Below are 14,303 nucleotides of genomic sequence, written 5' to 3'. Positions count from 1 at the left end.
TTAACCTGTAAGGAAAATAAGCATCAGATTAAAATACCACTGAGAATCACAATCGATAGCTAGAGGAAAACTGCAACTAGCATCGTAAGAAGCCATCAAATTCTCATCTAAAGATGGGTGAAGGACAGACATACCTGTAGGGTGGACCCAAACCAAGGTAACAAAAAAATCTCTGGTCTACTTTACAAAGAGATTTTAATTTAGAGTCTTAATCTAAAAAAGGTCACTTCTCTCATAAGCTCAAGATGCCTCTTTCTCTTTTCAGAGGAAAAGAGTTCTAACAGCTTCAGTTCTCCTGTACCCCTTCATTTCGAAAAGTACTGTAGAAACAGTCCTGTAACTGCAAACCTCCTAAAAACTTAGGTTGCTCTTCTGACTTTTTGAAATATCTCTACCTTTTTCAGAACAGTAAAGAAAATGCTGTTAACTAGTACCTGATCTGTGTATCAGGAACTAAACAGTGGGGCTCCACCGATAGCATTTAGACAAAAGGCTACCTCAAGATTTAAGTTACTTCAGAAGACAACTCGTTATTCTCTTGTACACATATTTCATATGAGTTCTTTCCTGAAACTGTTCTATTATCATTCGAAGTTTTCAGCATTATCCCCGTTATTATGTCCCAAGAAAAAAACCCAACAAAACAAAACACCACAACTCGGTGAATCTGTAGATTGTAACAGAACATACCCATCTTTGTCCTTTCTATAACATACAGATACAACCTAAAAGATCACCTGCAGTGAAGACAGGAAAAAGCTGTAGCTAGTTACTGCACCCACGAATTTTCCAAACAACGTGACTGCTATTTTTTCCTAGATCACACTGTGGCTCACTGCCTCCAACAGTCCAGACCACAGCCTTGCCAATTTCATGATTTCTTTTTTCTTTCTCTCACTCTTTTTTTTTTTTTTTTTTTAAACTCGGAGTACCTGGCTGAAAACAAAACAACTGTTGGATGTTTTAACATAGTAGTTTTAAATATAGTACAGAATATATTAATCTCTCATATTATAGCTTGAGGTTCTAAACATACCAGTTGTTGTCTCCTCTATACATCTGGTTACACAAAGGTTCAACCGCACCTCTTCGAAGCAGGGACAACCTTACTTTAAAAGAGCAGCAACACTGCTTAGCCTTTGCAATCACCAGGGAGAGGCTCTCTGTGATGTACGAAACCTGAGGTACAACATACGCAGGAGGACAGGAAGTCTAAAGGAGGTTGACTAGACACCAGCAGGAATTTCAGATTGAACCCTGTAACTCAGTAACATGCAGATTTTTTCCTTTCACTTTCATTACCTATGTCTTTTATTAGGCTTGTAACACTTTTGTCCATCTCAGAAATATTTTCACTTTAAATTTAATTAAAACTGGCTTGGAGTGATGTCCCAATAACTGGATAGTACTAAAGCACTTCTTACACAAGGCTGTGAGCCAATTCTATAAACCAGAGTATTTCGTCAACTTAAGCAGTTGTTTAACTCCCCAGCACATTCTCCAGCGCATCTCAACCATAATCTCAGACTGCCACAGATGGAATGAGAACTGATATTCCATAACTAAGTAACTGTCATGCAGGGACAGACAAGAGGCTCTACAGCATGAAACAGGAGCCCAGCAAAATGGGAAACTCTGCAAATCTTCAGAAACTTCGTCACTCTCATTAAGTGGTGTAAGTTCACTATTTACTCCTAACATAGATCTATCAGTCTACTTGTTCATTTAACAGACAGATTAAAGAAGCTTTTCCATACCTAATATTGTCTCCCCCGAAAAGATATTATTCACTGAAACAAGTCCCCTTTGAATATTCTCTTTTGATAAGCTAAACATTCCTGCAAACCTGAAATTATTTTCAAAGAAGTTTCAATAACTCATACCAATTTTTCAACACATTTTTTTAAGTATGGCCATTAGCGATGGCCATCAAATTTATTAAATAAGAAATATTTTACTTAAGCAGTGCTGACTGTTATCCACAGGAATTTGTGCTGGGACTCATGCTGTTCAATATATTCATAAGTGCCCTGAAAATGGGAGTGAATAATGGAGCAAAAAATCTGCTGATGATATTAACTAACTGAGGGGAGCAAAGAAAAGGGCTGACTGAGAGGAACTGCAGAAGGATTTATGAGACAGACTGCTTGGACAGTAAGACAGAAGATGAAAAAAAAAAAAAAAATCTATAGACAGTGGTACATAAATACAAGGGAAAAAAAAGTCCCGACTTTCCATATAAAATGAAAAGAGCACATAATTGCTAATAAAGGCAAGATCTTCGGATTACAATAAACAGTGTCTGAAAACAACTTGCTTTTTTGATTGCTACTATACTTTGAACTAACAGAATGTTAGGAATTATTAAGCAGAAAACAAAAAACTTTCTGAAGTCACTAGATAAATCTAACATGCACTTTTACCTTGAATTTTGTGTGCAGTCCATGTGCACTTTCTTCCCCTAAAAAAGGATACAGAACTGAAACGCTGCCACAGAAAGTTCTCAATGATGCCAAGTGGCATCTGTACAAGGCATGATCAAGTAATCCAAGGACTCTTCCTTTTAGAAGAGGGGTAACTGAAGATTTAGAGTGAAGACAACAGAGGTAATGGCTGAAGTCCATAATGTCAGGAGTAGCCTCAAGAAGTTGCATAAAGAACAAGGTAGGGTTTATCTAGTGAAGACAGAAAATGCCATGTTCAAATCAAGCAAAAGAATGTGGTACTGGACAGAGCTGAGGAAATTCTTCCCAGCTGGGTGCTGTGGACGTAAGGAGTTTACATATGTTTAAAGAGAGAGTGCATGAGTTCATGAAAGAGAAATCCATTGAGGCATTGAGGGTCACTAATACAAAGACAGCAATTCTGGCCCAGGAAGCCTATGCAGAATTCTTGAGCTCTAGTTACCCAGGTTCAGTGATTTAAAAACATTTACACTTTTTAGCTCCAGCTTAGCATCATCTTAAATTACTAATAAAGCCAGAAAATAGTTCGTTATATGAATATGTAACACAGTTTCTTCACAAAATAAACCAAAAACTTCCCGAACTCTTCTGCTTTTTTTTAATGTTTTCTGAATTCTGATTTTTTCCCCCCTGATTTTTTTTCTGAATTCAAATCGAATCTGAGTCAGAACTTCCATGATAAAAGAAAAATGCAGTGTAGCAAGTGTATGTAATCTGTGGATGCCCTTTTGGGTCTCCTATTTGAAAAGATTTTGCTACTTCTAGAGTTCTTTGTTTACCATCTTAGTAGCAAAGTGAAGGATTTAACAGAAACAAAACCTCAGTTTTCCCAAGGGTAAACCTTAAAGTCACAAATGCCTCACTCTGACAGGAGAGTAGGTTTCGTGCTGCCTGTGGAGACTAAGCAAGCCAGAGAGCGCACAAAGTCTCAAAACCACTTGGACTACATTCACTAACAACCACCTGTGTGCAGAAATATTCCCAGGTGAAATACTGACAAAAAAACCAGTTTGTCAAATGGCTACTTTGTATATGTCACAGAAGAAAAGGAGACTATCAACACTGGACAGCGTTTTAACTGTAGGTCTCTCTTTTAATACATCTTCAAGTTGAACTACACAGATATTTATTTAACACCTGAGAGAAATACTCATTCCAAAACTACATACACATCTTCTCTTGTGTACAAAAAAAGTGTTCATGGATACCCTTTCCTGTTTTTTATTTTTCTAAAAGGTCTGTTTGGTAATGCAAATTGGACAGATTTTTCAAAATCTGCAAGTTATACCAATGACAGAACCTCATTTTTTGTCTTTGTTGATAGTCTTACTTTTAAACATGATTTGCACACTTTCTTGATCTCGTAGATAATCTAATGCTTCAGGACAGTAGAGAAGAACAAGTATGAGTAAAAGCATCATTTAGGCAGGTTCTGAGAAATACGTATCTGTCTTACTCTTAGATACTTTCTGAAGGCTGTTAAACACCTACATGCCTGTGAAGACATGGTGCCTTATTCAGACTTCTGGTTTTGTTGTGGCCACATGCGAAAGTCTTAAAAAAATTTTTTCTCTAGAATTCAGTACAGTCTTCACACGTCTCACACTTACTACTATCGCCAAAAACTGTTTCTGAGACTGAAAGAAAGCAAATAGACCCAATTTTTTAACTTTACCAAATACTTCTTTTTTTTACTCTTAGATATTTCTTGCAGACTAAGCACAAATTTTAAGCAATCATTCCAACTTTCTGCAGGAAAAGTGTTTAAAATTCTCCCACTGCATGTTCATGTTGCTAGCTTAGCTATCATTAAAGTTTTCTAGTATCTTCCCTCAGGCCACAGCACCACCTAATCCGGGTCCTGGAATCCTCAGGGATCCAAGAACCTTACAGGGCTTGTCAATGTACCTCAACTGCACAACATAAACAGAAAACAAGTCACATCTAAGAGACTATGGGAATGCTCATAGCAGCACTACAGCTGATGCTGGAGTACAAGAACATAGGGAGGTACCTGGGACAATTCTTATCAGGAATGTATCTCATCCATGCAAAACATATGGTCCCTATCGCTACATAAATTCATTAAGGATCATCAGAAAAAACAGGACCTTGTTTCCCCTCAAACTTCCAGCTAGAGATGCTCCACCAACTTATGCATTGTTCATTACAGATGCAAATAAAGGATAAGGTATATTTTATGCACATCTAATGAGAAAGCCTCACAGGGAAGAAAAAAAATTCTGCTTTCAGTGATCATTAAAGCTACCAAGACCTCTATTCATCAACTAAAAAAAACCCAGACAAAAAGCAGCATAATCACAAAACCAATACAAAAGCAACCATCAGCTGTAAGCACTAACGAAACTGGTGTCACGCAGAAAGGCTTAATGCAAAGAGGTTGCATGATATGAGAAGTCTGTCCAGATGACAATTCTGAACATGCTTGAAATAAATGGAGGTGAGCTCTGGTATGTCATGTAGACATAGCCTTTTTGGACCTATGCAAACAACCTTGAAGAGAAGTTTAGCAGAAAAGATATAGCATTTAATGATTTTAACCTTGACCAGAATCAAACCAAGCCTGAATTCAAAGTTCATTCCTTCAAATAAGGATGAAGACAGCTTAATAGACTAACTGGCAGGACAGCTGTATACAAATAGTACACAAATGCATGACAATTTTACACTCCTGAATTTATGCCAGTCTTCCACTTCATACATACAAATACAGTAAGTAAAATATTCCCAGCAATTGTTCATATCCTCTACATCCTAACCTAATAAACTGCCTTTTCAGCTTTTAAATCAGGCTGTCCATGACAATGTATTTGTCAACAAGACCTGGCGCACCTCTCTTCCTCTCTAACGGTCTCTTGGTAAAGAACGAAAGTAGTTCTGCAAATGACAATTTGGAAACGACCTTACCTTCACGGATCTATACCCCTTGCTTTTTTGTAGTCCCTTGGGGTTTTTTGTAGTCCCTTGAATACTTTAGGACCACAAACAAGCTTGTGGTGCTAAAAAGCCTATGCAAAAAGGAAAGTTTTCTTCACATATCTTTTTGAAATTCTATGAATGTCACGTTTGCTCATGCTAAGTAAGAAGTATCACAATGATGAGAAGCCTTCTAGGAATACAAGACGGTTCCCTAAGAACTGTTATGTATCATTCCTAGAATACTTAAATTTTCTTCTCATACGTGTGGCTGTAATTGTAGATCATTAACTGGAATTCCTATGTCAGGAATAACAGCCATTCCCACTACCTTTTAGGTAAAGGCGTATTTCACATTTGATTTTGTGGAGTTCATGTGGCTGACGCACAAGGCAGAATTATGTTAGATGAGGAAAAAATTTGCATTAGAAGTGAAGTTTGTAGTTATACAAATACTTTAAAATGTTTAAGACACCTCTTTATAGTGTATTCTGTTGCTTATAACTTTGTCAAACATTAGTGACTTGTGCTGAATATCTGTGATGGAAATTTCAGACTTAGTTTGATTTTTTTTAAATATATTTTTTCTGGAAGTCATATTTACAGAATGTTCAAAACAATTCCTTCACAAGGACCATGCTTTGCATATGTGGACTGCTATAGAAAAAGCACTGTATTCGTCTTTTCTTGGGCACTAGAAAATAATTATAATAAGTTACCTTATTGTTTCTATTATATTGCTCACAGAAAACATGGTTAAATACTCCTTAGATTAACTTTCTTTTAAAAAACCCATCACTAGAAAGACATTCTAGTGTCTGAATGGCCTTGTTTAACAGGAATGTGGTTTTTGCAGCGTTCCTCAGGAATGCTAGCGCAGTTCAGTAACGGGCAGGAATTGCGAGTGAAAGAGCCGTTGGGGAAATAACACCTACATGAATAATACGAGGGAATACCGAAAAGACAAGTCAATCAACTGAATTGACTATTCAGTTTGTATCACTTTTCAAAGTATTTACAAGAAACTGACACAAACCAACAACTTCCATTTAGAGATACCAAGTTATGAGGTATTTGAAAAAACAGTGCAGCAAAAATGAAAGCTACAGGAATGAGGTCTTAAATCATGCTGTACTCAAAAACAGTTCTGAAACCCAATGCCCTTGTAAATTCTGAAGACATCAAAAGGACAGTAAACAAAGACATCCTCTTCAGATGCACAGTCAGTAATGCACAAAACTTCTACAAGTCAGAGATCCTAGACAGTGTATAGCTTAAAAATCTCCACCAGATCTAATTATTCTAAATATCAAATGAAGTGAACCATACCTTCTATATATAGTGTTCTGCAGGTGCACAACATACTACATTAGTGCTTGTCAGTCAAAATGAGCTACAGATAAATAAGGTAATTGTTCACACTCACCTAAATATGGAATAGTAGGAACCATTTTTAAGCTTCTGATGTACTCTCGTGTCCTTTTATAATTATCTTCCTTAGACAGTAAATAGTCTAACTTCTCAAAGGTGGTCTTGTCTTTGCGATTCAAAAGCTGCAGAGAAAAAAATGAAGGAGATCATAAAATTTTAAAAGATGAATCTGCACAAAGACAACAACAAATAATAATTTGTTGAGTGACCCACAGTAAAGGAAAGCATAGTCAAGTTACGATTAAATTCATCATCATCATCCAAACCAGCACAATGTTTGAAAACGTGCTACCTGTTAAGGGGGAAAAAAAAAAAAAAAAAAAAAAAAAAAAAAAGAAAAGAAAAGCAATTCGGCATAAGTCTTAAGCTATGAACAAATATGATCATTATTTCTGAATAGGTTATCAAGGATCCATATATCCTCAGAGTTTTTAATAACCTCAACAATATTAAATTTTTAGAGGAAAAATATATGTTATTATACAGTCACGAACATTCTCATAGTTTATCAGAACTGCTTAAAATCCTCTTGAATTTGAAAGTAGAAATAGCAATGGATAATGCTCTAAATAAATGCAAATCGCGCCATTTCAACAGTGCCTTATTAGAAGTATGACAAAACTTTTTGGAAAAAAGTACAAGGAAAGTAAATCACTATGATACTTAAATCTGTTTTCTATTAGTGGACTTACTACAGAAAATCAGAAAAATATTTAGCAATGCAGAAGATCCTAAAGTGACAGAAGATTGAGAAGTAAACACAAAATATACAACTGTAGCTATAAAAACACATGCCCTATTTCAGCTGTTTTTAGAAACACCAGCAATATTTTTAAAATGAGTTTAAAAGCCAATTGAGTCAGAACGAGTAGAGAAATACGGCACTGTACACTGGCTTCTTGCAGTTGTACTTTCTGACAACAGACAGCTGTTCCGTAGCACATTTCTTAATACACCTCTTCCTCTGTAAAATTCCAGCTCTTGTACTACAGAGCTCATAAGCCTAGCTGCTCTGTTTCTAGAGAACTGCGAGACTGCCCATTGTTATAAAAAAATACTGCAACGGATATGCAGGAGTTAATTGCTTCGTTCGGTCTTGCTCAGAACAGGATGGGCTTGACAGGAGTCATCAGTAAAGGGGCATTGCAAATGGGAGCCCTGAGGCCCTCTGCAACTCTGGAACAGAGCGCACCACATCATAGTTAAATAACAGCTCTTAATAAAAAGTAACATAAAAGGTACAAGAGTGAAAAGATTTCAGAATAATTTTGCTGTCTTCTTTCTAAACAGCACTGAGAATTCCTTGAGGCCCTAACTCTGCACTGCATTGTATTTTTGAACTACCATGCCTACAAAGCGCCTTACACCTCTTTAGGTCTAAGTCCTGTAATGAATTATTCACACACTTAGTTTCACACGTGAGCGATTTTCCCTACTTAATTTCTAACTTCATCAGGCTGCTCAAAACAGCAAGCATTTACATTTTTATTAGACTGTAGCCTAATTCTGAGCAATCAAACCATAAAAAAGTTACAGGCACTTTAAAGACATAATAAACTTAGGTAAAGGAGTTAAGTATAGCCATCTTTATGTATCAGTTCTTAACAGTTAATGTGATCCACGTTGGGTGGAATACTAAATTAATGAGAATTGCCTAATCCTTTGTATATTTAAAGATTACATAAGGCAGGACTACACTATAATTGTGTATTCCACTTCAAAGAAATAGCAAAACTTACAGTAAATTTAAATGAGAAATTCTGCCCTCAAGAGACCGAATTTCTGAAAACAGAATTATCAATGTTTTTAATAAATAAATTAAAATAAATCTAAATAAATCTAAAATAAATTAAAACTGAAATTCATTGTACAATAATCACAAAATTAATGCTTCTATATCTGTAATAAGTCTTTTTTCTTCCTTTCCTTTTAGGCAATGTAATAATGACACACACAATGATTTGGATAATGGCATACTGATTCACATTCCATACAAAGGTCTTCTAAGATTACTTATCAACTAAAGTCCTCTTGAGCATATAATCAGTGGCTTCTAGAACAGACAGGAAAACAGGAAACTTACAGAAAAAAAGGTCGTTTAAGAATATGCAGCCATTTAAACTCTACTTTCACAAAGCACGTAACAGATCACTACTTCTGCTATGATGGTACCACAAAAACAAGAATATAAAGAATCTTCTTCCAGAGCATGCAATTTGACAATTCAGAAGAGTTCAGAAAACCTCAGAATTCAAACAAGACAGAAAAGACAATGGTCAAGGAATAACTTACAGCCCAGGTTTTGGTCAGTCTGAAGATAGGTGCACTTTGCAGTGCTGACACCACAGACATAAGAGAATGGAGGTTATTCAGTTCTAGAAGCTTCTGAAAAAAGGGGATAATAACTGTTAGCACATCGAAAAGGGAAGCAGGATTAATCAAAGTTGCATTAATAAAACACAGATTTTTTTCATTAATAAAATACAAAGTTTTCATCAGTGACTGCAGACAACATTATCCAATGCTGTCAATGTGCAAAATTCTTAAGACCACTTTAAAAGTTGCAAATTTTCCAAATATACCCCTCAAAACAATAGGTATTTCAGTTGTGAGAATACAAACTGTATTTACTTTGAATTTGTTATTTTCTAAGGCTGTTCCTTCAGGAACAGAAAACATGAAAAAATTATTTCATGCATTGTTCTTGAAAATTAGTATAATTTTGGAAACTAAAACTTTAATCAAACCAAAAACATCAACCGAAGATGCTAACAACCCTTTCAGAATTAATACAACTTTTTATTTTGTAATCTGTTTTACAGGACAAGTTTTCCTCACTTCAACGTACTTTAAATTCACTCTGTGTTCACAATTACTCAAAACACATTGATCTCAAAAGAGATAAAAGCTGTCTTAGACGATAAAGTTTCCTACAACATAGTTCCAGAAAGATAGAAAAATGAGAACTGCTGTCATGTAGCTTCTTTGTAAATCTTAAAAAGAGGCTGGATTTATCCTTGAGTGATCAATTTACTCATTGCTCAGAAGCATTTGAGCAAGATCTGGATTTTACGGAGGGAAAAGGAAAGGAAAAAAAAAAAAAAGAAAATATAAAAAGAGGGCAGTGTTTTCCTTTTTGCAGGGGAAAAAGAAAAAACCAACCCTCTTATTTCTAAGAACAACCTAGCACCTCCAAGTTCACCATTCTCCTAGTACGTGGACTATGCATTTGTGCCAGGAACTTGCTCAGATACATTCTCTTCTGCATAAGCACAAAACTGCTAAGTAAACTGATTGGAAATATTCATAACACCAAAAAAAAGTACTTTGTATTACATGGAAAATGTTATTCTAATTACCTACACACACACAGAATTTCACATGTACAAGATTAGTACGCAGGCCTTTGATCCAAGTGCTGTCTTCTTACTAATATTAGTGTCACACAGGGTCATACAAAACAGATGACCATAGGTCATGAAGCAGAAAAATATTTTTAAAAATAAATATATTTTTTAAAAAGTTAAGAATGGCTTGTAAAATGCAGTGCTCAAACTCATTAAAATAACTGAGCTTTAACAGTGGTACTTTATACCAGCAACTACATGTTACAAGTAGGAATACAAGTCTCACGACAGCTGTTTTATAAGCAAGAGATTTCTTTTCATGAAAGATAAGTTTGAATGGGGGGAGACAAAAAACTGGAACCGTTTACAACCAATGTTCAGTGTTGGCAACACGTAGCTGGCCATCAACAAGACAAACCACTTTAAACTTGTTAGGCAAAGGTACAAGATGAGTCGCACTGAACTGGGTAGTTTTATTTAACCAAGTAAAAAAAAAAAATCATACCTTTATCTTATTCATGTGGTACAATATAGCAGATATGCTAAAAAAAAAAGAACGTTAGCCTCTGTAATCCAACAACGGTTCATAGGAGTAGTGCAGAAACAAACAAAAAGGAAATAAGATTTTGAATGATAGTAAAAGAAATTTGCACTTACTTTAGCTATTTTCACAAAATGGCTCAATATTTCTGCTCTTATTTTTAAGGTCTGTGCTGTTAGTATTTCTCGTACAACCCAAAAACTGACCTACAAAGTAAACACATATAACTGAATTTATTTACAAAAAAGGACTTTATTAGATGAAATATTTGTAAATTTTCATGATGCTCCAGGGAGAAAACAGGGTAAGGAAAGAGAAGAGTTCTGATCCCATGAACTCTTATCTGTATAGCTGCAATTACCCAAAAGCATTACCACTGGATATAAGAAGTAGGTAGAGAAGTAAGGCAACACTAAGGTAACTGAATGAGCAGGTGAAACACAGAAAAGAAGGAAAAGAATTGCTAATGTTGTACCATGACACATCAGCAAAAATTATTAGGAACTAATTATTAGGAACCAATGGTCTAGAGGAACAACACGAAAATGTGGACAAAGCAACTGAAAACACAAACTGCCATTTTAAAATCTTAATCTTCGTTTAGAAAAATATTCTTCAGTTTTAATTCATAGGAGTACTTCTATCTAACTTTATAGTCGAAGACAACCGTCAAACAGTACCTGTCCATCACAGTAATCAAATCATTTACCTGGTTAAACCTCCTAGTAAAGGCAACAACATTTGGAGCAAGGATATGTTTTTCTTTCTTATTCCATCCACAGCTGGCTAGTTCCTAGGAAATACATTTAAAAATTGCCTTAAAAATCAGTAATCTTTAAAAACATTTAAAAGTGTAAAAACTGATACATGACAGAAGCATCTATCAGATAACTGCTAAAACCAATCCAAGGCACTGATTCAACGGCAACTAGTCTAACCAAACACTTCTGTGTTTTCCTGATGTACATAAATTATGTGATCTGTATATTCTCCTAATATTAGAAAAAATAGACATCATTATTAATATTCAGAAACAGAGAGACTAAGCAATCAGCCACAACTAATGTCTCCGAAGTTTCATTCTGCATGGATTATTTCAGTCCAGGGTTCCCTCATATGAGCAAGTCAGCAGATACAGGAGTAAAGGCTTTGCTAGTATATAATCTTATCTGGTTCAAAACCGAAGCTAAAGCTAAACATATCAATAAGCAATATTAGAAGTAGTTAAAGAGTAAAAAATTCAGCTATGCAACTAGAGGTGGTAACCTAGCTAGTATTCCTGACTGTCATCCTCATTATTACAGTTAATAAAACTTCCATTAATACACCACAGTTTAGTATATTCAATCTCTAATTTTTTTTTTTTAATTAAAATGTGAGATCTAAAGCATTTGAAAAACACAATTTTGGAAGTGTAATATTATTGTTTACAGTAGTTGCAAACTAATTTTAAAAAACCTGAAATCTCTGTACATGATACTCAGACCGAGAGAACCTACCATTTGAAAAAGGCTGGGCAGTAACATTCTTAAGTCTGAAGGTCTTCTGGTCAGAAGGTTGGCATTAGAACTCTTTGTTTTATTTTGGGTTTTTATATTTATTTTTTTTTGCTTTTTTTTAAGCCATAAGAGTTTAGCCAGACTTGACTTAAGTGTGGCATGTACTTAAAGATATACATTAGTACTTTGGTGCTAATAAAGCAAAATATTGCCAGTAGGCTGCACAGTTGAGCCACAGTATATGAAACAAATTTTTGCATGCTCTTTCATTACAGTAACTACTTCAAAGTCAACCCAGTTCAAAATAATAAGAAAAATCACAAATTCTGTAGTATACCTGTAACCACAACTAATCAATTTCAATGCATAATAAAATCCCAGTGCTCTATGGCAAAAAATAATCTTTCACCTAAACTGCAAAATAAATAGTAGAAATTGCTGTGGGAAGTATAAAGTAAACAGAAGAGCTAAAAAGCAGATTAAGGATTTTCTCCTTAAATAAACTGTATCAAATTATGCATCAAAAGAAATTTGAAATTATAAGTACAAATTTGATTTGGCCAGCATGAAAGTGTCCATTTTTCAATAGTTATTTCAGGCAGTTCCAAATGTGTTTAGACAGTCCGGCTCTTTTTAACTACAGATTCAAGTTACCACATATCTATACAGTCTTTATATTCATATCTGACAAGCGGTAGATGCATACACACTGGGAATGAGTTCTCCATAACACCGGTTCTAAATCACTCTTCTGTTTTTAGAACCACAAATTTCAGTTTCAATCAAAATGTTGTTCAACTTTCCAAATGTACGGTATTAACTTTAGACACCTTCACATGAAAAGACAGAGAGCTAAAGAGAATTCTGCCTCTGAAAAGCACTTAGTACGTTCTGATAAACGGAACACACTCTCGAGATGTGGAGGTTTGCATGTTCCTGTGTGAGCACCAGGAAAAGCATTTCCAGTTCCAAACATAATTTGTATCCCAACCTTCCAGCATTTAAGCCTTCTGCAGATAAAGATGCCAATTTGCACAGATTCTCCACATGATCGGTGCACATCTGGTATTAAGAGTCTGGAAATTATAGGTTTATGTGGAAAAATCTCAGTAAGTCTACTAGGGACAGCAAAATTTACATTTGTCAGAAAAGCAGAAGAGGTCAGCAACTTAAGGATATTAAGCAGTTGCCAGAGGGCTAGTGAGCAACAATGGAAAATCCTGTGCATGGTAAAATCATTTGACTAGGTTTAAAATCTGGACTGAATAGGAAGGTTGATAAGAGTAAGTGATCCAACATGCCCCTGTTGAATTTTTTTTATACTGCTAAATGTGCTGTGTTCTAGTAGTACACTTCATCTTTTTGTATGGAAGGATGCAGGCAATTTCCTCAATGCACAGTCACAAGAAACTTTCTAATCAAGTGTGCAAGAAAACCCTGAAGTTTGTGGAGATCGCCAATTTCCAGGACTTTGGAAAAAAACCAAAACAAAACAAACCCAAAAACCTAAATAAAGTTACATAGAAATCTAGAATGTAAGCATAGTTATTTCTGCTGGAGAACAAAGAATTGTTAATCAGACGTCCTCTTACTGAATTCTTGCAAAGTAACATGCAGATGTGGTTTTTAGTAATAGCCCAATCAAAAAGCAAAAAGAAGCCTCAGCAAGTGCTAGGTTTAAAGGATGTTTGCGTGTTTGAGGCAAGACTTGGCAACCAGAACTCTCAAATCTTAAGTCTTTCCATCCATGCATAAGCTCATGTTAAAGACTAAAACCTGAAGAAAAAATAACGTAACGCTCTTCCCCCAGACACAAAATTCAACAGCAGATAACTCACTAAAGCAGCCAGCCCAATGGTTGCTGACTAAGGAAACCTTCTCTGTACACAGTTCTGCCCTGGAACTTAGCTATGCGACATCTAGCAAACCATTTCAAACGCTCCATGCTTTTTTCACGCCCCCTTTCTAGCACAGGAAACTAGAAGTATTCACTCTTATTCACATAGCAGTGCAGTGTACTTACCACCACCTCCTGCACACAAAACCTGATTCTGCAGAGCAATTGTGACCACCTTGCACAAGC

The 14,303-nt window shown here is 35.5% G+C and overlaps 1 protein-coding gene across 3 annotated transcripts in view; it reads right to left on the bottom strand.

The window, feature by feature from the left end:
- RALGPS1 (Ral GEF with PH domain and SH3 binding motif 1) overlaps positions 1-14,303 on the bottom strand; it is a 132,163-nt gene that overhangs the window by 83,898 nt on the left and 33,962 nt on the right. For all 3 annotated transcript variants that reach the window (XM_075519519.1, XM_075519517.1, XM_075519520.1), the window contains exons 7-10: positions 11,431-11,514; positions 10,838-10,927; positions 9,126-9,218; positions 6,829-6,955 (exon numbers count right to left, since the gene is read on the bottom strand). In XM_075519519.1, coding sequence (XP_075375634.1) covers positions 6,829-6,955; positions 9,126-9,218; positions 10,838-10,927; positions 11,431-11,514 — 394 coding nt within the window. The remainder of the gene's footprint in view (positions 1-6,828; positions 6,956-9,125; positions 9,219-10,837; positions 10,928-11,430; positions 11,515-14,303) is intronic.

This window comes from Mycteria americana, chromosome 17 (assembly GCF_035582795.1).
Source record: "Mycteria americana isolate JAX WOST 10 ecotype Jacksonville Zoo and Gardens chromosome 17, USCA_MyAme_1.0, whole genome shotgun sequence".
In the NCBI taxonomy this organism is placed as follows: Eukaryota; Metazoa; Chordata; class Aves; order Ciconiiformes; family Ciconiidae; genus Mycteria; species Mycteria americana.
Note: the sequence above shows the minus strand (reverse complement) of the source record. Positions and strands in the feature narration are given on the sequence as shown.